Consider the following 24,393-nt stretch of genomic DNA (forward strand, 5'->3'; position numbering starts at 1 on the left):
AAATAATGCATTTCCTCTAGCAAGATTAAAACAGAAAAAAACGAATTTTCTCTTATGGTCTCAGAAATAAAGATTTCCTATATCTAAATATACACAATATCAAAAATAAGTGTATTGGCAATTATATAAATAAGCGCCCTGCGCTATTTCCTTTAAATAAATTTATACCATAAGTTATTTATAAGTGATCCAGTCACAGCAAGTAAAAGCACTATTTGACATTAATGTATAACAAATGCTGTATATTACTGACCTGGTTCAATATACATTCAATAGGAACGATTTTGGGAGTTATTTTTGAGGTATGCTGTCATTTTTTCCTATTTTAGCCAATTGCCTAATTTTGCTAATGACCAATTGCAAGAACATTTACAATGACAGGCTACTAGGTATCTGACTGCATTTATGACATGGACTGCTAGCTTATCTGCCTGTCGATCCAGGTCAACTATCAGGAGGCCCAGGAAGAAAGACCAGGGGTTCTTATAGATTGTAATGTTGGTCACTTTGCTTACAATATCTGTGATTTCATCCCAAAAAACTTCTATCTCAGGACAAGCGCTGCCGTTACAAGCTAGCTCCGCTTTAAATCCTAGCTGTCAACTCGCCCGGCGAGTTGAAAAAAACGGGGTATGATACATTTACCCCCATATGTTTTGTAAGGTACTTATACTGCCACAGCCTCTCCTACACTGAGGGGAAGCAAAGTTAAATATATATTATGTAGTGTGGTGTGAGCCAGGTAACATCTGTAATATACTTCATATGAATTCTCCTTAAAATGTGGCGATAGAAGATTTAGAGATTTTTACTCTTATTGTGGACAAAGCTTCCTCATCCGGGACCTTGACCAGGATAGACTCCCATTGGATATCAAATATTGGGTGGGGATTTGTTTTGATGATAACAGGAGGTCGTAAAGGTCAGAGATCAGGGCCGGCGCAAGGTTTCTCAGCGCCCTAGGCAAAACTTCATCCTACCGCCCCTCCCCAGTTTCCACTTCCTAGCCCTTCACACACTTGACATTTGTAAAATAAAAATAGTAACTTACCTCCTAGCTGGTTGGTAAGGCTGCAGTCCAAATGAACTGCTGTCCAGATGTACTGATGTCTGATGCAGAATGCTATCCAGGTTTCACTGTTGCCCAGGAACTAAACACAGGATATCTAGGGGGAAGCTCCAAATCTTAGATTTCAGAACAAAACAAAACAAAAACAAAAAAATCACCAGTTACACGCTGACATGTCCCCCGCTGTACACCAGCTTTTCTCACACATGCCACCTGTACCTATTGGCTTTTGTCACACGCTACCTACATTCCATCAGCTTTTCTTACATGCCCCCTGCCCACTAGCTTTTCTTTCATATACACCCCTGTCCTAGGTGCCGTAGACAGTTTTTTTCTCACATGCCCTCTTGCCCACACAATTTTAAATAAACAGCTTAATGCTGTATGTGTCACATTTAGATTACCTTTGCTTATGTGTTAAAGTATTCTGCAGCCTTAAATTAATTATACTAATAGATAGCAACAGGGGAGAGGCAAATAGTGAGCAAATACTAATAAAATACATGGTTGCACAAACCTTAAGTCCCTTTAAATTAATGGTATTTAAATTGTGTGGATTTCTGAATTTTTCTGCCCCTTTCCCCCATTTTCTGTAGCCCCTTCTCTCCCCATATTTTTTGGTGCACCCCCTCTGTCTTTCTGTCTCCCCCATATTTTCTGCTGTCCCCTTTCTCTATATGTGTCTCCCTATATTTTCTGGTGCCCCCTTCCTCCCTCTCTCTGTGTCTCCCCATATTTTCTGGTGCCTCCTCTCTCCCTTTTTGTGTGTCTCGGGCGCGGCGCAGCGACAGGGAGTCTGTAGCGTCCCGGTTGTTGCCCAGGCAACCGGGACATGGAAACCGGAAGTGACGTCCCGGTTACCGTAGCAACGGCCGGGACGTCATCAGAGGACCCAGGAGAGTAGAGGGTAGCGGGCAGAGCAATGGTACCGGAAGTCTGGGTCCAAAACTCAGAGCAGCCGGGAACGGATTAGAGTTGGGTCTAATCTGTAAGTCACAGGGATAGAGAAGTTTCTAAGCAGGTCTTTGAAACAAGTGATGTTTATTTGCTCACACTGGTCTATAGGTACCAGTGAGCAGGTCAGATGAAACAAGAAATACAATTTTCAATACAAAACAGTGCTTTTTAAACAGTTTTGGACACAACCTCACAGGGTAAGCCAGCCCTCTGAAGTCTGAGATATTTTTAGAATCAGGATGCAATTTGTTTACCCAGACATGGATTTACATGCAATGCAAAGCTAACAATATTTACACATATCTGTGATATCCTAGAACTTGCTGTGATTTCCTGCATCTTGTCTTAGACCAGGAAATATAACAGTAAGTCTAATTAAACCTTCCTGTGCCTTCAGGTGCAGGACCCTCACATCAAAAGGTCTAATTAACATGAGATTAACATTGGTCCTTTCTTCAGACAGCTGCAGAATACACATTCTCAAAGAAAAGTTACAAAACCTCAAACAAGTCATTTCCCTCCAAAATACACAAAATACTTCCTCATCAAAGGCTTATTGCATCAGGTATACATCTCAAAAATAATGCATTTCCTCTAGCAATGTTAAAACAAACACAAATTTCCTCTCCTGGTCTCAGAAATAAAGATATTTCCTTTACCAAAATACACACAATATCAAGTACATTTGCAATTAAATAATAATGTCCCCACGATTTTGTTCCTGGTTCCACAGTCTCTTAAGGTTACCGGAAGTGACCCGGGGGATCCGGCTCTTCCTGCTGAAACAGTCCATCTGCATTGCTGGGAGCCTTTCCTTGCTCGTAAATTATATGAAAGTCATAAATTTGAAGGGCAAGCCTCCAGAACAACAATCTGCCATTTACCCCTGAGGTGTGTTGTAAAATGTTGTATATACAAATAAGGTTGAAGTTTTATCACTGCCCAAACAATGGCCAAACATTTCTTCTCAATTGTGGCATACCCCACCTCCCGCTTTAGCAGTTTTCTGCTCAAATAGGCCACAGGGTGATCCTGCCCATCTGGCCCCACCTCGCTATGTACTACTCACAGTCCATACTGTGATGCATCAGTTTGCACATTAAAGTCCTTGTCATAATTGGGCGTCAACTGTACTGGAGCACGGACCAAGGTTTCCATTAACAACTGAAATGCCAGCTCACAAGTGGGTGTCCAGTCAACTACTTTGGGGAGTTTCTTCTTAGTGAGTTCTGCAAGGGGCTTTGCTACAGTACTAAAGTCTGCGATGAAACGTCTGTAGTACCCTGAGGTCCCTAAGAAGGCCAGTATTTGTCTTTGGGTTGTAGGCCGGGGCCAGTCTCGGATTGCATCAACCTTAGCTGGTTCTGGTTTAACCCCCCCTCCCCCCTCGATGACCCAGGTACTGCAACTCTGACTTCCCTATTTGACACTTGTCTGCTCTGTTGGTCAATTCTGCCCACTGAATTTTCTGTAATACTTGCCCTACATGTTTCAGATGATCCTCCCAGGATTTACTAAAAATGGCAATGTCATCCAAGTAAGCCTGAGCAAAGCCCTTACACCCTTCCAGCAGGTAATCAACCACACGCAGGAAGGTGACTGGCGCATTCTTGATCCCAAATGGCATGGACTTAAACTCAAACAGGCCAAATGGAGTGATGAATGCCGACCGTTACTGAGCCTCGAGGGTCAGCGGTATCTGCCAATACCCCTTCCTCAAGTCAAAGGTGGAAATATACTTTGCTCCAGCTAACTAGTCTAATGGAGCGTCAATTTGGGGCAGGGGATAGGCATCAGACACGGTCACCTCGTTCAACCGGTGGTAATCTAATTTGCAAGGACCTGAGGGGAGCACGAGCACTAGGGCACCCAAGACACTGACACACATCACAGGATGTACAGTAGGGCCGGACGTCATCTGACATTCCTGGGCACAAAAAAGTTCTGTGTCAGGCACTTCAGTGTTCGGTCCTTTCCCTGATGTCCCGCCATAGGGATTTCATGGGCAACTGACATCAGTTGCACGCAAAAGCCCCGTGGTACCACCAGGTGAACTTGTTCCCGGACTGGTCTATCCCCATCTTGGGCAGCACAGTGGCCTAGTGGTTAGCACTTCTGCCTAACAGCACTGGGGTCATGAGTTTGATTCCCAACCATGGCCTTTATCTGTGTGGAGTTAGTATGTTCTCCCTGTGTTTGCGTGGGTTTCCTCCAGGTACTCCGGTTTCCTCCTACACTCAACATACTGATAGGTTAATTGGCTGCTATAAAAAATTGACCCTAGTCTGTGTGTGAGTGTGTCTATATTAGGAAATTTAGACTGTAAGCTCAAATGGGGCAGGGACTGATGTGAATAAATTCTCTGCACAGTGCTACAGAATTAGTAGTGTTATATAAATAAATGATGATGATGATGATGATCTACCTTCCTAGCTACACGGTACAACAACCCTTTACACCAGGTCACACTCCCCACCTCCATTGCTGGAAGGCTGTCGTCAGCCTGGCGCCTCATGCCTTCCAGTGAAGGATCAGAGAGCTGAGCTGCCCTGAACTCTTTCCTGCGGCCCTCATTATCGTCTAAGTCAGGGTACGCTATGTTGGGGTTACTAGGGTCAGTCAAAGTGGAGTCAGTGAAAGGGGGGTCACTGTGGTCAGCTATACTCACCACTGGAGCTGGCATACTGCTAGGGACAGAAGCATTACTGGGTACCCCTACAAGATCAGGTTGGCAAGAGACAACATCCTCTGCGTTGCAAGGGGACGTAGGGTTTCCAGAGGCAAAGGGCTGGCTGTTTCCTGAAGAAATAGCAGCTGTGGGCTTTTCCTCTGGGCTGGGTTGTGCATGTGTAAATTCTGAATACTGTAATTTAGCAATTTGGTTCTGGGTAATAGAGTTGAGAAATTCGGTCACAATTCCACCCCAACATCGTTGCCCAAGTTCACGTCAGTTGAGAGGCCATCCATAACGGCAACATCTCACAACTCTCAGTCATCTTCGCAGTCCAGATACACCCTTGCTACAGGCACTTCCTTCTCCAGTCCATCTCCCACGTAACTTTTGCAGTGCGACCCTGCAATACTGCAGCAGAATCAATACAGTTATGGATGACCGTGAGTCTCTCAGTCCTTCTCCCTGCAGGGGTCCCACTTGGACCGGCTGCAGGTTCCTCCACATGTTTTTTGGGGGTCTTTTGAACACAGGTTACTCACTCTGCTGAGTCACCTTCAGACACGCCACACTCCATTGGGCTGGCAGGGGTGGAAACAGACACTAATGGCTCACCTTCACCAGTTAAGCAAGTCAACTGGGCCACAGGACTTGAATTAGTGGCAAGAGTCTGGGGTGCTGGGGCTGTGGGACAGTCCATCCTTAAATGACCGGTTTTCCAGCGGTTGTAACACTTCTTCTCCAGCCTGGGCTCCGGTAGTCTCTGATAACTCCCAGGGAGAGGACGTGGCGGTGGCTGGCGAATGGTACTCGAAGGGTTTAGGTACTTGCTTTTGGGGGCGAGTAGAAGAGGGGTGTCCCCCTGATTGTACAGTCCTTTGGGGTTGGCTGTTAAACTGGCACTGCTGCCAGTGTGGCCTCACTGCCACATACTGATCCGAAACTGGGCTGCTTTTTGCAGGGTTGCTGGGCCACGGTCCAATACCCACTCCTTCACCTCCAGTGCGCACCGGTGGTGGAATTGCTCTCTGCAAATTAATTCCACTAATTCTTCCCAGGACTAGGCGCCAGATCCATTAATCCATCTTATTGCCAATTGCCACAACTGGTAGGAAAATTCCTCATGGCTGATATGGGTGCTTTTAGCCAAGTTCCAAAACTTCTGAGGGTAGGTCTCCGAGGTAATAACATAGCGCTTAAGGCGGGCCTGTTTTACCACGTCATAGTCCGCACAGTCTTCTGGGGCCACTTTGCAATAAGTTTCTACTGCATGACCTTGTAGCATGGGAACCAGATACTTTACCCACTCCTGTTTGGCAAGTTGTGGAGGCTACAAGACATTTCAAACACCTGCAAATGTCCATCAATATCTCCAACAGTGTCATCAAATTTGGTAAAGTGGAGAGAGCCCAATCTGTTTGCAACAGATGACTGTTCACGGCCGCTGCAGGAGGCGGTGCCCACCGATTACCCCACAACTATATGATAAGCAACCGCTCTGCCTCAGTTGTTTTGTCTCCCAGGGACCCCAGCTGCTGCATTAGTACAGAAAAGTTACCCTCATCACGCTGTTGAATTTGCGCCACTGGTTCACTCTCTGGATGGGGACTGTTGCTTGAAACAAGTGCTGTGTTCTGGGATGTTACTGCAGGTACCTCTAGGTTTGGAGTTAACGTCTCCTCCTGGTCACTGTCGCAGTCAGCTTCCTCATCTGCTGACCTGTACTGCACATCCCAGGACTTCAGCGCATTTTTTATTTCGCTCCTGGTCGCTGTGTAAGTAATTTCTTACTACTTTGCTTGGCACAGTATCTCAAGGTCCGCCTTGGAATTTTTACTGTACTTAGACATCCTGTGCGTTCTCCTGGTGCAATTATTCCTCTCCTGAATAACTCGGCTCTCCTGACTGGTGCACAAAAAGCACTGAACAATATATTTTACCATTATGGTTCATATCTGAAAATTTCAGTTTTGGAGGTTAGTGTTTCTTTAAGTTGTGTAAAATTTAGATGAATCCAGTAGAAAAATAGATATAAAATTAGCATCATATTGTAAGTCATCAATGTAGTAAACATTGTCATCCTTGCATAGCCTACTCTATAACAATGACATTATTTGCACTAAATTATCCATGCTGAGTAGCTAAATAAAGAATTATGGAAAACTTATGCTGCTCGAGGTCTCCTGAATTATCTTCACACAAACACAGCCTGTATTTAAACTAATCGTGTCTCTCTTGCACACAGATGTTATATGGATCATGGTGATTCGGCTCATGCTGCTGTCATTTGGTAAGTCAGCCAAGGGCTTTAGGGAAACACATCTAGTGAATCATATATACCATTGTTTACATTATAAAAGGATATTAGAAGTCACCAGGTGTCAATGGATGAATTGTAGTATCCTTTTCACAAATAATAACGGTGAAGAATATCTACTTTTGTTAAATAGCATTAATATATGCCAAAAATACATATATAACTCAAGAAAACTGCAGCCTTTTTTTTTTTACTTTATTAATATTAAATCATGTAGCAACCAGTAACTACGACGCTCAACTGCGCATGCGAAGCCTGTCCATGACGCCAGTGCTACAAATATATTTATTTTACATCTACCTTTTGAAAAAAACATTAAAATAAAATTATATTTCTATTTGATTGTTTAACATGAGTATAAATAGCATTGTTTTATGAATGTATAGATTTCTGTAAAAAAAAACCAAACCACAAATTATTAAGGTGGAGAAATGCGTAAGGTTATTTGCAGTGTGGATGCTAACAGACATCTATTTAAGCCATGAATGGAAGCTGCCAAACTAAAGACCTGTGTCTTTGCTATATTGTAACTATCGCTTTGAACTGTATTTGATTGCAACAAAATTGACACAGAGTTGCTTGCCTTTTCTTTGAATTACTAGTCTATGCCAGTGGGGAAAACACTACACCTATGAGCTGTTAAAATGCTGCAGAGTTTAATGACTGCATTTATTTCTCTAGTGTTGGGAACATTACCGTATAAGACGCACCCATGTATAAGACGCACCTTCATTTTGGGGCCCAAAATTAAAAAAAAGATGTATTACATATCACGTTTTTAGCAAATAGCAAATAGGAATGGTACTTTCACTGCTGTTTTATTATTACAGCATGCAGTGTGCAGCAGGAGGAATCAAAAGACTCTTTCAGATTTTTGTCAGAGATCTCACAATCTAGAGGAACTTACAATAACAAGTCCCACATTCAGTGACATGAGCACCGCTGCACAGTGTTGTTGACAAGAGACAAGTCACAAGAGCATGTCTACGTGACTTGTCTATTGTCATCAACGCTGTGCAGACTACTGTCTACAGACTACAAACACGCTGGGCTCATCGGAAATTATCGGCAGTCATCGGAACGGTCGGTCACGTGACTGACAGCTCCGAGACATTCAGAGACTGTGGGAGGTGCCTGAAGGTCCTTTTACTGATTACCGTAGCGGGGACACGCTGTTACCAATTAGCGGGGACTCCTCTCTCTTATCCTCACACCAGATCCCTTCTTCTTCATTCTGGTAATAGCGCTGGAAGTGTATAAGACGCACCTTTTTTTTTTTTACCCAAAATTGTGAGGAAAAAGGTGCGTCTTATACTTGGGGAAATATGGTACATCTGCAAGCTGCTAATAATGCAGTGGTTCCAAAACACAATGGGCCTGATTCATTAAGGAAAGAAAAGCAAAAAAATGTATAACTTTGCACCTTGGCAAAACCATGTTGCATTGGTGGGGAGCTAATTTTAAAATGTGGGGACAGAATTTTAGCTGGGGAAGGGCATGTCCTAGATCAACTTTAAATTTCAGTGTAAAAAAAAAAAAGGTAATTATTTGTGTGCTACATGAAAAAACAGCAAGTATTTAACTTATGTGCAAGATAATAAACTAATATGCACCCCTTGCATTGTAACATGGCTTTGTATAGGAGAAAACTTAACTATTTATAGATATTTCACTTGTACTTCTTTTTTGTTAGGTTGTGTGTGCTTGTATGGTCATATGAGTATCTTCTTTTAGAAGGATCTTATCTAGTTTTATAAGATATGAGGATAATTTGGGGTTTTGAATATTAATTGTTTTCCTGATTTTTTTTTTCTTTTGGTTTTATTCCACAGTGCTCATTTCAGGCCAGTCAATAACGTACAAGTGTGGAAATGTGAACGATTGTCCAAATAATTACATGACCTTTAAAGTGACTGGCGGACAAACTAATAAGGTTGGCCCTAAAATCTGTGTGGACAATGCAACGTAAGTGCAATTTCAGATATCATTGAAGTTCTTCTGTGTTGATGTCACGGTAACTTTGCTATATGCTATCTTGTTTTGTCTTCACTGTGGTTTTCTATTTGTATAAAGCATCTTGTAGTCAACTAACATAGCTACCAATAATTTTGTTTGCTGCAATTTTCACACCCACTTAAAGAGCCATTGGATTAACACAGACAGCTGAGGTCTAGTACTCTCTCCCTTGATCCTCTCTGTAGTCTGCAGACAATTCTCTTTTTAGAAGATTGTAGACAGTATAATGGTTTATGGCAGTGCTAGAACAGTGCTTCACCTGACCCCATTACCAGCCTCCTGGGTTCCCACTGAAAGGAGCACTGGGGGAGCCTCTAAGCATGTGTGTAGGTCTAGCCCACGGGCCTTAGGATTGTGTCCAGCCATTGCCAGGCCCCCCCCCCCCTCACATCATGGGACCTGTAGAAGCTTCCCCCCGGCTGTGTTAACAGTTCCTCCGCTGGTATATGGTGTCACTTATGCAAAATACTCCCCATATGCCCTCTTTTCTTCTGTCAGTCTGTATCTTTTTACCCTCCAGGCCCTTTCTGTCCTCCTGTGTCATACAGTACTTGGCCGACCTTTTAACTGTATCTTTCCAAACTTATAGTTTTATATATTTTATATATTTAACAGCTGAGTAATGGCCTGTCATCAGAACATGCAATGCTTTAGTTTCTGTTTATGTTATTTTCTAAAGCTTTTGTATTCACCAAAACGATTTGCATGTAACCAAAAATATAAAGAAAATCATTCATGTTATTTTTTGGAATGCCCATAAATCCGGTTGGCAGGTATTTTCTGCCTGCATGTGCAGCAAAATGCTACCCACACTAATAGGCCCTATGTAGTCCAGAGGGTAGATGTCTTAACTTGTAGCATTCACAAAAAGGAAGGGAGTATACCAGAGTAATAAACAAGCTGCCAACTATAGGGAGCGGGGAGGCGATCCCTATTCCTCTCCAAATATATAATATATGAAGAACAGATGATTCCCCAGCGCTAACTAAAAAAAACAAAAAAACAGCAAAACAACAAAGACCAAAACTGAGGACCAGATGTATAAAGAAAATTGTATTTGCTAATAAATTATCCCACAACTAAATAACACAATATACACAAAACACAAAAACACAGTAATAAATGAATAACAAGGAAAGTCTGCAGACAAAAATATAGATAAAAATAAAAATGAAAATAGCAATAAAAATCATGTGTGAAAAAAATAGAATTGAAAAAAAAACAAAAAACATAAGCATGCATGAGATAGATAAAAAATTGCCAATGAATGAGTCCTAGGAGCAGAACAATTAACATGCTCCAATATCCTCCAGAAAGATGCAGACGGTATCCTATATGGTATATCAAAACACAAGTCCCAAAATAGGGGACATATTTCACGTCTTCTGAAGTTGCCCCGTGGCACGTGTCCTCTGGGCAGAGGAGACCTTGGTATCTAAAGTTATCCAAACTCCGATCCCAAATACTCCAAAAGTAGCACTTCTACACCTTTTTCCTCCACAAGTTTTATTAGGGGAACGATATGTCATAGGTCATATTTTCATTGCTACCCGTGCAGTGATAGCCCAAGCATGGAAATCAACTACGTTACCCTCCATAGCTAAAATAATCTCTAATGTCCAGCTAAGCTGTGACGTGGAAACTATGGGAGTACCACACACCTCTTCTGCCTCCTCTCCCCACATCAAATGGTTTGATTGGAATCAATATATCTCCAAAACTTTAGTTTAGTCAATCGCTTTGATGCCCCCCCACAATCCGTCACAGTAATATCTGGAAGTGGCTACCCAGGCTACGTATTCAATAATTTGTAATTTGTTCAGATGTTGGGATTTATACTTTTTTTTTATGCTATTGATATGTATTGATTTGCACTGCCTCCCTATCTCCTCCCCCTCTCCCCCTCCCTTCCCCCTCATCCCCTTTGCGCTTTAATGTGTGTATTTTTTTCCTTTTTTGTATGTACCCTGTAATTAAAAGCTTTAATAAAAAATATTATTGGAAAAAAAAAACACAAGTCCCGAAAAAGAGAGAAAGAACTGTCAGCCAAAAACAATCCTGATGCCATAGATATGCACTACTAGGTGGAATACAAAAAGAGGTAATATGCACACAAACAAGCGTCCATAAATTCCGGTAATCTAGTAGAGTCCAAGGGCTAGATTTACTAAGCTGCGGGTTTAAAAAAGTGGGGATGTTGCCTATAGCAACCAATCAGATTCTAGCTGTCATTTTGTAGAAGGTACTAAATAAATGAAAGCTAGAATCTGAATGGTTGCTGTAGGCAACATCCCCACGTTTTTAAACCCGCAGCTTAGTAAATCTAGCCCCAAGTGTTACACACTGTACAGGTCCCGAAAAGACGTCAGCCGGCTGCGCTCCCCGTCACTAGTAGGTCTGCTTCTGTAACTTTTTACGGATTCCTGGGCACATGCGCATACCCCAACAGGTCCTTTCTGCTGTGTATGACAAACTTGTCAACTCCGTATCATTCAAACAGGGCTAAAAAATGTGAAACATTCCTTCTTATCAACGCGTTTCACCCGCGCTCTGGTGAGCTTCCTCAGGATAAATGAATGGCATTGAAAAAACAGGAAGTATATATAAAGACCTGAGTCCAAACTACCAATAGGAAATGGCGGGGACAAAAGACATACCTCAAATACAACAATAGAGACACGCCCCCACACACAAATACAAAACCAAAAATGGAAAAAACATGAATAAACTTCAGACTTTCATTAACAGATGACAACAGTCACATAAAGGTAAAACGCACATAAACACTAAACCCATAAATGGTATATTATGAAAAAGCAGGTAAGAGTAAATGATATAAAAAACATGAGAAAATCCGAAATAGTTACTCCAATTAACCCCCACCTGACTAAAGAGTGAAGGCTATTCTCATCAATTGTCCAAAAACACTCCCAAGTCAAAATCAAGGTTAACACCCAGTGGAGAGAGGGTATGTAACTCATAAATCCATTTGGATTCCTCTTTGGAGATTTTCTTAACAAAATCACCCCCCCTCCAATTCTTCTGAACCTTCTTAATCCCTACAAACTTTAGTGTGGTGGGGTCATGCTTATGGTACATAGAGTAGTGGTCTGATAGGCTATGCACATTCTCTCAGAGGGGTCTATTTATGACCCTTCGTTTTTTATACTTGTTACTTTTCAATCCTTATCTCCTTGATAAGGATTGAAAAGTAACGGCTATGTATTAAAAAACTTCTCAAGGACAGCAGTGCCGATAACCTGCTGTCCCTGAGAAGTGACTCACCTGATCATCGCAGTCTTTTCTCAAGTTTAAAGGCTGCGGTGATCTTCTCTTTTTTTTTTCCTTTTTTGTTAGTGCGCATGCACCGACTGAAAAGTTGGTGCATGCGCACTAGCATCCTAGACGGCAAACTGTAGGATGAGTGACAGGGAGGGATCACATGATCCCTCCAGACATGCGCTGTGCAGCTCTGCTCTTCAGATCAGAGCTGGACAGCACGGAAGTTTTCAGATATGTTAATGTACGCCAGCTTCAGATGGCGTACATTAACATGTAAAAAAAGAGAACATTTTCTCTAGTTAGCCTTTAATACATAGCGGTTCTGAGCACTTCCCATACACTGTTATGGGGAGTGTTCAGAAAACCGATAGGAAATGCAAAGCAGCAGATATCTGAGATATCTGCTGCAATGCTTCAATGATACACAGTAATTTCACGGTAAACACCCGAAAACTGTTGTTTTCGGGTGTTTAACACAGGAAAAACCGTTGATAAATAGACCCCTTAATGTTTCTGAGATGTTCAGATAGCCTAACATGTAGGTTTCGTATGGTACGTCCCACATACTGGAGGCCACACGGACACTCCAGCAAATAGATAACACCAGCCGTGTCACAGGAAATCTTCTCCTTGATAGCATATTCCTTGCCAGTATCTTTACATACAAGTGACCTAACAGGCTTTGTAGTATTATGCCCCGTGGTCTTGCATGCCTGGCAACGATTACAAAAGTAGAAACCACTATCACCCTCCCTCAACCAAGTACTCTCCTGTCTTTTAGTGTCTAGAGGTAAAAAAAACTCTTGACCAATGCATTCTTCAGGTTGGGAGCCTTTTTACAAACAAATTTCGGATGTCCTGGGAGGATGCACGCTAATTTTTCATCCTTCCTAAGTACATGCCAGTGTTTTTTGACAATCTTCTCAAAAGACCTGGCCTACTCATTAAAATCAGTAATGATCGCTAAGTGTTCTAACCCAGTTTACCTTATGGATAAGTAGAGGATCTCTCTGTAATCTAAGAACTTCTTGTTACGCTTCTTCTACTGTTTCAGGATCATAGTCCCTATCCAGGAACCTATCTTTCAAGAGGGTTGCTTGGTTTTTAAAATCTCCCAATTCTGAGCAATTCCTCCTCACCCTCATAAACTGGCCTTTAGGCACATTTTTGAGCCACATCTGATGGTGACCACTGGTTGCAGGAATAAACGTATTGCCGTCCACCTGCTTCGTGAGCGTTTTAGTTTTTAAACAATTATAATCAGTATATATCTCCAGGTCCAAGAACTCTACCTTGGTCCTACGGGAGTGGGCTGTGAATACCAGATTGAGCTCATTGTTGTTAATATATGCAATGAATTCCTGTAACGTCTTTTCATTGCCCTTACAGATACACAGGATATCATCTATGTACCTTCTCCAGATACAAAGATGATCTTTAAACTGATTATTGGCCTAGTGTACACTGAGTAACACTCAATGCCATTCATTTATCCTGAGGAAGCTCATCTGAGCACGGGTGAAACGCGTTGATAAGAAGGATGGTTCACGTTTTTTAGCCCTGTTTGAATGATACGGAGGTTGACAAGTTTGTCATACACAGCAGAAAGGACCTGTTGGGATATGTGCATGCGCCCAGGAATCCGGAAAAAGTTACAGAAGCAGACCTACTAGTGACGGGGAGCGCAGCCGGCTGACGTCTTCTCGGGACCTGTACAGTGAGTAACACTCGGAACTACTAGATTACTGGAACTTATGGACGCTTGTTTGTGTCCAGGCTTGCGTCTGGTAACCGCGGATAAACCCTGCAAGCCGGCGAAGTCAGGCAGCGGGTATTGTATAGCCGATTCATCCTTTAGTGGGAGGATCGGTATTAGAAAGACGGGGCAGGCTGTGTTCACAGGTGCTAAGGGGCGGAAGTGGTGGAGCATGTTGTTGGTGGCTGTGAAGATAAAAAGTTCCTCTCCAGCACGCTAGCTCCGGAGAGGCACTCTGTAGTCTCTCCTCAGCATGAACATCCGGGATCACTCTCAGAGCCCTTGAACAATGGGGATAGAGCAGTGAGTTAGCAGAAACTGTGAGTATGTCACAGTACAAGGACCCGATGCTGTTTGAATATACACGCAGTGTGTACTTGGTATGTGTATATTACAGCTGATATCCTCTCTATCTGCTTCTCCTGCTTTATCTTTCACTATATTCCCTGTTTTTTGTTGTATGTCAAGCATAGCAGGGAAGGAGGCAGCTAAGATTTGTGAAAAATCTGTAGTATGCAGAACTTGTAAAACTAAGTTTAGTTTGTGGCAGGGTGATCTTGTGCAATATTGTGAAATTTGCTGAGTTATCCGCTTCTAGGCACGAAAGAGAAGCGTCTAGGTCCCAATGTGAGTCTGAATGGGCTCAATCTCTGGTTCACAGGGTTGAACATTTAACACAGTCTTTGGCTCCGGCTGTGTCTCAGGCCGGTCCTGCAGCTAAAAAGAGAGTTTTGCCCAGTGTGTTACAATCAGATAAATCTGATGGTGAGAAGTTACCTCTGATGAAAGAAGGTCCACTTTTTTACCTTCAGCTACTACAAATCCACGTAAAAACTATGCTGCACAATCTTTTCGGTCCTTTCGGATATCCTCCAGACATAGGGGTAGGTTCAGAGGAGCTACCATGTCTTATAGAGGATTCAGGGGCAGAGGTCGTACTGCCGCTGCATCTTCCTTGCAGTGGAGTAGATCCAGTGCTAAGCCCTCTGCATGACGGACTCCAGTTCTACCTAGGGGATTCCAGAGTAGGAGCCCGTCTTTTGCGCCAGATTTGGAGGGATACCTGTCCAGATGCACGGGTGGACATCAAAGAAATACAGCTGATAATGAATATCAGCTGAATATAGTAGTATGTGAGGTTTTTCCTATCCTAAGGAATTTTTACCATAAAATCAACTTTATTAGTAATTATTATTAAAAAGGGTTAGATAAATAACCAAATGTCACACAAGTCGGCGAATTAAAAATATAGAGTGAAAAGATTGAAATTAAGTGTTAGAGAGATAAAAATGACCCATATGGAAAGCCGGTTGCCCTTGTTCAATATCAGATACGTATTATAATTTAATACGTGAGAATTATTATAATCTCTAATAGGATTCTTTATTTGTACACAGGACCACTGGAATTTAATATATTGTGTCTAATCACAGTGTTGGTTCATAGCAGATATAGCTACCCTTATAACTATCACAGGGTTATTATTCGCCCCATGTAGATTGCTGTTATATATATATATATATATATATATATATATATATATATGTATATATATACTATGGAACACTTTCTTGTGTTCTAGAGATGTCCCATATTCTGCGGGAAAGGTTCTGTGAGCTTTTTCAGATTGGTGGTGGCAGAGATATATATCTGCCACTATTTAATAAGGGCACTGTACCCCACAAAAAGGTCAAGAAGTCTGAAAAGTTTCTCCATACATAATGATATGGCCGTTATCGTTGGCCTTATGTGGGTAAAGATGTAATCATATGTATCTATGTAACCTGCTCCTATGCTTATTTCTGCATCTTTTACCCAGGAGAAAAAATTATATCAGGTTCATTGAGAGTTAATGATGGTAAAGGCTTTTATTAGTAATTGTCATTTCACATGGGCACTGTATATAGAAAAAATGCCTATGGATATAGTTGGTGTAAAAAAAAGTACAGAGTCGGCTCGGTACTTTCGCACTTTTTCAGATTCCAAAACGAGGCAAAACATCATCGTAACGTCATCGGATCTCACGAGTTTTGGAATCTGTAAATACTGCCCTCCTTGGCGATCTAGCGCCATTTGAGAGAGGGATACAGAAGGGGTAGCATAGAGTGTAGAGCAGATGGGCAGGGAAAGTTACAGAATTGAAAGAGGAGGGTGGTAGCAGTGTTAAAGAAAGTAATCAGTGACATTCAGGAGAGCTCCATAGCTCCAGTGTTAAATCTCATTGCAGAAAAATGCAAATAATAGTGCTTACAGGGTTGATGTAATTCTGCAGTAAAATTCTACAGTGTTATATAGGTAACACAAAAAGGAGAGCTGCATTGCTAATTGTCATTGCTGAAATACAAATACTAGCCCTTGCAGGCTTTTCTTCTGAATTTGCACCAAAAAGTGTATGGCGTTATACACACTCAAAGACAAGAGCTCCATTGCTAATTGTCATTGCTGAAATACAAATACTAGTCCTTGCTTGTTTTTCTTCTGAATTTGCACCAAAGAGTATATACAGTGTTATATACACCCAAAGACAAGAACTCCATTGCTCCAATGCTAATTGTCTTTGCTGAAATACAAATACTAGTCCTTGCAGGCTTTTCTTCTGAATTTGTACCAAAAAGTGTAGGGTGTTATATACACCCAAAGACAAGAGCTCCATTGCTAATTGTCATTGCTGAAATACAAATACTAGTCCTGCAGACTTTTCTTCTGAATTTGCACCAAAAAGAGTAGGGTGTTATCCAAATGGATTCACATCAGTACACAGAAAAGCAGGAGCAGCAAGCAGCTGCTGCCACCAGTCCTGATGATAGTTATTCCTGTACGTCATCTGGTAAAGCCTATGTAAAAGTTCATAGTCTTTTTAAGTCAGGGAACAAAACAAAAAAAAAAAAACACCTTTTACCGTGGTAAAGAAAAAAAGAGCTGTAATCCAGGAAAAGTTATCTGCCGAATTTTTTTTTTTTTGCCAACATGCCATTCTACACACGCAGTGGCAAAGAAAGAATGAGGCCTTCGCCTTTATCTATGAGTGCGAGATTTAAAATTGTTACTGAGGCATCTTCTTGTAAGGTCACTCGTGACCAAACAAGACCAAGTAATTTGGACTCCAAAAGTGGTGCCCAAATACTTTTACATGTAAAAGCCGAGCTGGAAGAAAACAGTAAGACATTAGAGGAAAGTGTATGCTCAGATTAAGAAATGACAGTAATATCTGAGGAGAGTCCATTCACGAGTGCTATGTGTAATCGTGACCATTCTGATAGTGTACCCATAAAGAAGGCCCCTTTCAGCATTTCTGCAGATGTGTGCATGAAAAGCCCGAGTGTAGCCGGTGATACACCAATTGAGGATTCCACTTTGGAATTGCAACAGGATGAGGGGAATTTTTGTGTAGCCGACGAGGGCGCTAATGAGGATGTTGATGAGGATGATGTTGTTTGTGTTAGTCCTGCACCGGTGGAAGCAGTTCCTGCATGTGATAAGAAGAAGGCCATTGTCATGCCTGGACATAAGACCAAAAAATCCACCTCTTATGTGTGGAATTATTTTTTCCCAGATCCTGACAACAGTTGTCTAGCCATTTGTAGCGTATGTAAAGCCACATTCAGTTGAGATAGGGACCTAATCCATCTAGGAACCTCATCCATGTTACGCCATTTGACACAACTTCATGGCAAGGTGTTGGGAAAATCTGAAAGTTATGGTAATAAAATAGCAAGCAGCAGTCCATCATCAGCTCGGACCCTTCTCTCACCTACATCCCGACGCCTGCAATCTACACCCACAACACCGTCCTCATCAATATCATAATCATCATCATTTATTTATATAGCGCCAACATATTCCATAGCGCTTTACAACTGGGGACAAACATAGTAAACTAATAAACAAACTGGGTAAAACAGACAAAGAGGTGAGAAGGCCCTGCTCACAAGCTTACAATCTATTGGACAATGGGAGTTTGACACATGAGGTTAAGTCTACATTTGCAGTCGGCCCAGCCAGACTGCAAAGGTAAAAGTGACTCATAAGCTAAATGATCCTGTCACACAACAATGTTGGTCAGGGGGTAGTTGTCATGTATTAAATTGTGTAAAGGGTGGTAATAGGGTAATGTAGTGAGGTTAAGAGGGTGGTTGAGGAATATTATAAGCTTGTCTGAAGAGGTGGGATTTCAGAGAACGCTTGAAAGCTTGTAGACCAGAGGAGAGTCTTATTGTGCGAGGGAGAGAATTCCATAGATTGGGTGCAGCCCGAAAAAGTCCTGTAACTGGGAATGGGAGAATGTAATGAGTGTAGACGAGAGACGCAGATCTTGTGCAGAACGAAGTTGTCGAGTTCGGGAGATATATTGAGACAAGAGAGAAGATGTATGTTGGCACAGCTTTGTTCAGTAGCAATCAGAGTTAGTCCTGCATCCAAGTTGCTAAGGCTAGATGACTCCTCCACTATCCTAGATTCCTCAGAAGATATCTTGAGCGTTAGTCCCACTGCTGTTGCTGCTGCTGGGGTTGAATCTTCATCCCAGAAGAAGAACAAGAAGATGACTACTAGTAGTTTACAACAATTGACTGTTAAACAATCCTTTGCAAGAGGAAGCAAGTATGAAAGCTGTCACCCAGTCGCAAAGCAGATCACAGACGCCATGTCGACTATGCTCGTATTAGATCTGCATTCAATATCCAATATTAATGCAGTTGGTTTTGGACATTTACTTGAGGTCTTGTGTCCCCATTACCAAATTCCATCACAACACCATTTCAGTAGAAAAGCTATTCCTCCCCTCTACCAGAAGGTTCGTAAAAATGTTATTATTGGGCTGCAAATGCCATTCTACCCACTGTACACTTAACCACAGATATGTGGACAAGCAGAAATGGGCAAACGAAAGATTATATGACTGTGACAGCCCACGGGGTTGGTGATTCGCCTTCACCAGCAGGAACAGCAGCAGCATGTACCCAAGTACGTCACATTTGTCAGAGGCAGCTACTCTGTGTATCCCCGGCTTCACTAAGCGGAATACAGCTGACAATCTGTTACAAAAACTAAGATGTCATTGCAACATGGCTTATCCTGCTTGGACTCTCCTCAGGACTTGTCATTTCTGATAATGCCACCAATATCGTCAGAGCATTACAGCTGGGTGAATTCCATCACATTTCCTGTTTTGCTCACAAAATAAACTTGGTGGTGCAGAGCTTTTTAAAAAATGACAGAGACGTGCAGGAGATACTGTCTGTGACCCGTAAAATATCTGGACATTTCCGGCATTTGGCAACTCGCGTAAGAGATTGCAGCAGCTGCAAGAGCAATTTAATTTGCCCTGCCACCAACTGATGCAAGAGATGGTAACAAGGTGGAATTCCACCCTGTATATGCTTCTGCGGATGGAGGAACAGCGAAAAGCCATCCACGCTTACTCCACAAGCCATGACATTGGGAAAGGAAGAGGGATGTATTTTAGTAAAGCGCAGTGGAGAATACTTTCCGTATTGTGCAAGGTGCTGAAACCATTTGAAGTAGTCACCTGTGAAGTGAGTTCAGACACTGCGAACTTGAGTCAAGTGATTCCCTTAATTAGACTTTTGGAAAAGCAGCTTGAGAAACTGAAGGAGGAGATTAAACAAAGCAATTCCGCTATGTATGTCGGATTTGTAGATCAAGTACTTTATTCGCTTCACCAGGATCGAAGAGTTATCAAAATCTTGAAATCGGATCACTACAATTTGGCGACTGTGCTTGATCCTCGGTTTAAGACCTATGTCTTCTCTTTATTTCCAACTGACCCAGATCTGAAGAGATGCAAGGAGCTCCTGGAGAGCAAGATGACAGCTCAAGTGTTGCGTGACAGGACGGCGTCTCCTCCTTCAGTTTCACACTCAATTGCTGCAAGGAAAAAAATCTCTGCTTTCCCATGAGATCCAGGGATGATGCAGATGACTCTGCACCAAATTTTGACGTCTGGTCTAAAAGAATTGACCAAAAAACGTGAAACCTCTGCCGTAACTCCACCTGATCCTACTATCAACATCCAAAGGATGGTGGAGTATTATTTTTATGACATCATAGAAATAGACACATCAGACAGTCCCTTTACATATTGGGAGGAACAAAAGGGAATTTGGAGACCCATGTACCAACTCGCTTTGCACTGCCTAAGCTGTCCACCCTCCAGTGTGTACTCGGAAAGAGTTTTTAACACAGCCGGGAACCTTGTCAGCGATTGGCGTAGGAGGTTACTTCCTCAAAATGTGGAAAAGATGATGTTCATAAAAATGAACTTCAAGTTCCACGAGGAAGGCCTTTCCCGCCAATTACATCAAAATACTGAGACTTCTGTAACGGTGGATTCCAACGGTGATGAATTAATAATGTGGGAGGATGATGTACACACTGATGAGGGTGAGGATGAGGATGACGACAACATCTTGCCATAGTAGAGTTCATTTACACCACTGTTAACTTAGGTGGCTTAAAGCCATTTTTACCTAGTTTTGTGGGAGCCCAAACAAACCAAGCACTTCAGCCACAAGGAGTGACACTTTTGTGGCTGACGTGCTTGGTTTATTAAAGTGTGCATGTCCTTTTTAAGATCCAACATAAGGGTGCGTGGGAGGGCCCAAGGTCAATTCCATCTTGCACCATTTTTTGCTCAGCTACCGCTGTATGCCAATGTTACCTACATGTGCTATATATTGTTGTGTGCTTAGCAAAATTCTTAGACACCAATTGATGATGCAGATGACTCATCACAACATTTTGACATCTGGTCTTGTCTACTGTAAAAGTATTGACCAGAATCTGGTCTTGTCTACTGTAAAAGTATTGACCAGAACTAGTGACACCTGTGCTGTAACTCCAACTGATCTTATTATCAACATTCAAAGAAGGGTGGAGGATTATTTTAAAAAAAATTGAACGATATAAAGACAACAGTTTTATTAACAAAGAACAACGTTGCTTGCAGAAGAAATGTAAGCATGGATGTCTAAATAGACATGTATATGTATTACCTTCCACTTTGCTGCTGTTTCATCAAGTGTTTGTCCAAGAAACAGGTGTAGTGATCAAATGAACCATAGCTGGTTTAATGATCCAAGGACAATTCCATCTTGCCCCACTTTTCTTTTCTGTCACTGCTTTGTGCCAATGTGTCCTAGATGTGGTAGGAACTGCCATGTGTTTGAGTCCTTGCTCTGTCGCTTACCATCCAGCCAGATAGCTGCAGTATTTGTCCAAAAGTGTATGAAAATAATATTGTGACCTGTGAGGTGGTCAAAATTGACTGGAAATGACTTGAAATTAGTGTTATTGAGGTTAATCATAATGTAGGATCAAAAAAAGAGCAAAATTATGGGATTTTAGCACATTTTAGCAATTTTTCAAAAAAAATGACAGAACCAAAACCAAAACACACTAGGATGGTTTTGCCAAAACCAAAACATGCAGCTAATCCAGATCCAAAACCAAAACCACTTCACGGGGGTCAGTGAGCATCTCTAGTATCTCGGCCAAAACATCCAGGTTTCTTTCATTTTTACAGGTAGAATTTGAGGCAGGATTGGGGTCTTTGAAAGTGCAGGTCTCAGCCTTATCTATATTTTTTCAACAGAAACTGGCAATTCTCCTGGAGGTTCAGACCTTCTTACAAGGGGTTTTGAGATTGCAACCTCCGTTTGTTGCTCCAACTATGCCATGGGATTTGGAGTTGGTATTATCCTTTCGCCAGTTCTCCCTGTTCGAGCCTTTGGAATTAATTGAAATAAAATACCTTTCATAGAAGGTGGTCATGTTATTGGCCTTAGTTTCAGCAAGGCCAGTTTCAGATCTCAGTGCCCTGTCATGTAAGTCTCCATATCTAGTGTTTTTCAATAACAGGGCTGAATTAAGAACAAAGTTGGGTTTTCTTCCTAAGGTTGTATCAGCTTTCCACATTAACCAACCAATAGTGGTACCTATCCTGGAGGATAATTGTCCATCAGTGCGTTTCCTGGATGTGGTTAGGGTGCTAAGAATATATGTGGAAAGAACGGCAACGGTTCGCAAGACAGATGCTCTGTTTGTATTATATGACGCAGTACGTCCAGGGTGGTGGCCTGCTTCTAAGCAGACCTTGGCACGCTGGATACGTCTTACTATCCATCAGGCTTATGTGGCTTCACTATGAACTCCACCATCTATTGCTGCTCATTCCACTCGATCCATGGGCCCTTCCTGGGCAGCCGCTAGAGGGGTTTCTATTGAGGAACTGTGTAGAGCAGCCACTTGGTCGGGTCGACATACCTTCCTGCGTTTCTACAAATTTGATACCCTGTCGGCTTCTGACTCTCAATTTGGCCGTTCAGTGTTGCAGGGGTCCCAGGGCTGTCCCTGCCGTTAGGGTTGCTCTTGGACGTCCCCATTGTCAAGACTTCCAGTGTCCCCTATGGATGAAAGAGAAAACAATATTTACTTATCTTTCTCTGATTCCATAAGGGACACTGGGTGCCCTCCCAGCACTGGGCCTTTTTCCTGCCATGTTTTCAGTTATGTGTTGACTAATTCTGTCTATATCTTTCAGTTACTGTATCTTTGGTTATGTTTATTAATCTTCCGAAAAATTAGTTAAGTGTCTCTCCTCGGGCACAGTACTAAACTGGCTTGTAGGAGGGACATATAAAGGATATAGTCAGCACTTCAAACAAAACTTTATTGTGCCAACTCCAAGCAAGCACCCACCCAAATTGTTTTATTCAAAAAGCAATCCTAGCTCAGAATGTCCTTAGGAGAAAAAGGATGTGTATGTAGTCCAAGAAACTGTGTTATTTTAGTTAAGATGTAACTTGTATGTTCAGATTCTGTTGTGGGATACAGCAGTTCTCAGGGATGTATGTGACAGTAATGGTTCAGACAGGGCCAGAAAGAGTGCCTTCATTATTTTAGGGTCAGATATTTCTAGTTGTACCCACAGAAATTGTTTGTACTTCTTATATTACCAATATATTAATTTATTTTTTCTTTCATTTACAATTCCAGCCTTGTCAGTGACGCGCTACGTAACACTGGTATAGGACTGAGTTTGGCCCTAGTAAATGGTAAATAAAAAAAAATCTATATAATATTTTTGATTTATTGTGATATATTTTGTCTTTACTCTCTGAAATATAAAATAAAAATGACAGCTATGGACACTTTATGATCAATATACTGAGCTCTCCTTGAGAAGTTTCTTTATAAGGCAATTGAAAAAATGATGCTGAGATATTTACTGAGGATCCTGGTTTGAATTCTGCTGTGTGATTTTATCTGCTATAGACAAATCACTTTTATGACCCACTGTCACAACTAGGAAAAAAAATAGATTGTAAACTCTTTAGTGACTGCTTCCAAAAAGGTTGTCTCAACTTTGCATTAAAAGGTCGCTCAGTTTAACCTAAAATCAGGTTCTAAATCCTAGGGCTCACCTTATCATTAGGTCCCCAATTGTGCAGATAAGGCTAACTTTTGACAGAAAATGATCCCTTATCAATGTAATTTAGATAAAAAATATTGCTGGGACAGGTGTTCTTACCTTAGATTCTATAGCTATCCGTTGTTCCATTTGGTATTATGTGGATGGATACTGGTGCCGGATCTGTGTTCCTTCCTATAGTTTCACAGGCAATATGGCTTTTTGCCCTTAGATATATCGACCCCTTAGTGCTCTGGGTTTAAAGAACAGTAATCACAATAAAATGTACTTTATTGTAATTCAATATTTATTTTGGCCTATGTGAATTCAGCAGTCTCCTCTAATAGTCAGTCAGAGATGACTTTATAGTTACTGCAGATCACACTCATCCGAGAACCTCCTCCATATCTGCAGTACTATTTAATGAATACACATGAACTACCCATAGTGAAGGATGCCATATTTTGGACTGAACTAATGTCTATGCGACTACATCTATCCCTAGGACACAACTGAATTTGCAATACATTTAAAAAGAAAAAAAGCAACACTGATTGTTTCAAAAAAAGCGTTATATCAGGATTAAATGTTATGTTTTCATTTATTTTTAGTCAACTCAGCAGAAGTTTTAGGATCATGCTATTTTAACACGAACTTTGGTGGTAAGTTAGAATTTATTTTATATTACACCTATCTGACATTTGTAGCTGCCATTTTGTATGTGATTATGGGGGAAAGTTAATTAGGTGCAAGTTATCTTTCAACTAATTTCACTGTATGTAATGGGCTGGGGAGCAATTCAATGACAGGACCCGTGGTACTGACCGAGCCTGGAAATAGGGGTCAATTTCATTCATTTTTGCTTGCACTTCCCTACAAGATAGGACATATACTG

At 41.7% G+C, this 24,393-nt stretch overlaps 1 protein-coding gene across 1 annotated transcript in view; it reads left to right on the forward strand.

Annotated features, from left to right (window-relative positions):
* The window catches only part of LOC142100173 (protein FAM3A-like), a 62,222-nt gene that overhangs the window by 4,725 nt on the left and 33,104 nt on the right, over window positions 1-24,393 (forward strand). The window contains exons 3-6 of the mRNA XM_075184117.1: window positions 6,943-6,987; window positions 8,847-8,979; window positions 23,084-23,142; window positions 24,110-24,160. Coding sequence (XP_075040218.1) covers window positions 6,943-6,987; window positions 8,847-8,979; window positions 23,084-23,142; window positions 24,110-24,160 — 288 coding nt within the window. The remainder of the gene's footprint in view (window positions 1-6,942; window positions 6,988-8,846; window positions 8,980-23,083; window positions 23,143-24,109; window positions 24,161-24,393) is intronic.

Source organism: Mixophyes fleayi, chromosome 8, assembly GCF_038048845.1.
Source record: "Mixophyes fleayi isolate aMixFle1 chromosome 8, aMixFle1.hap1, whole genome shotgun sequence".
NCBI lineage: Eukaryota > Metazoa > Chordata > Amphibia > Anura > Limnodynastidae > Mixophyes > Mixophyes fleayi.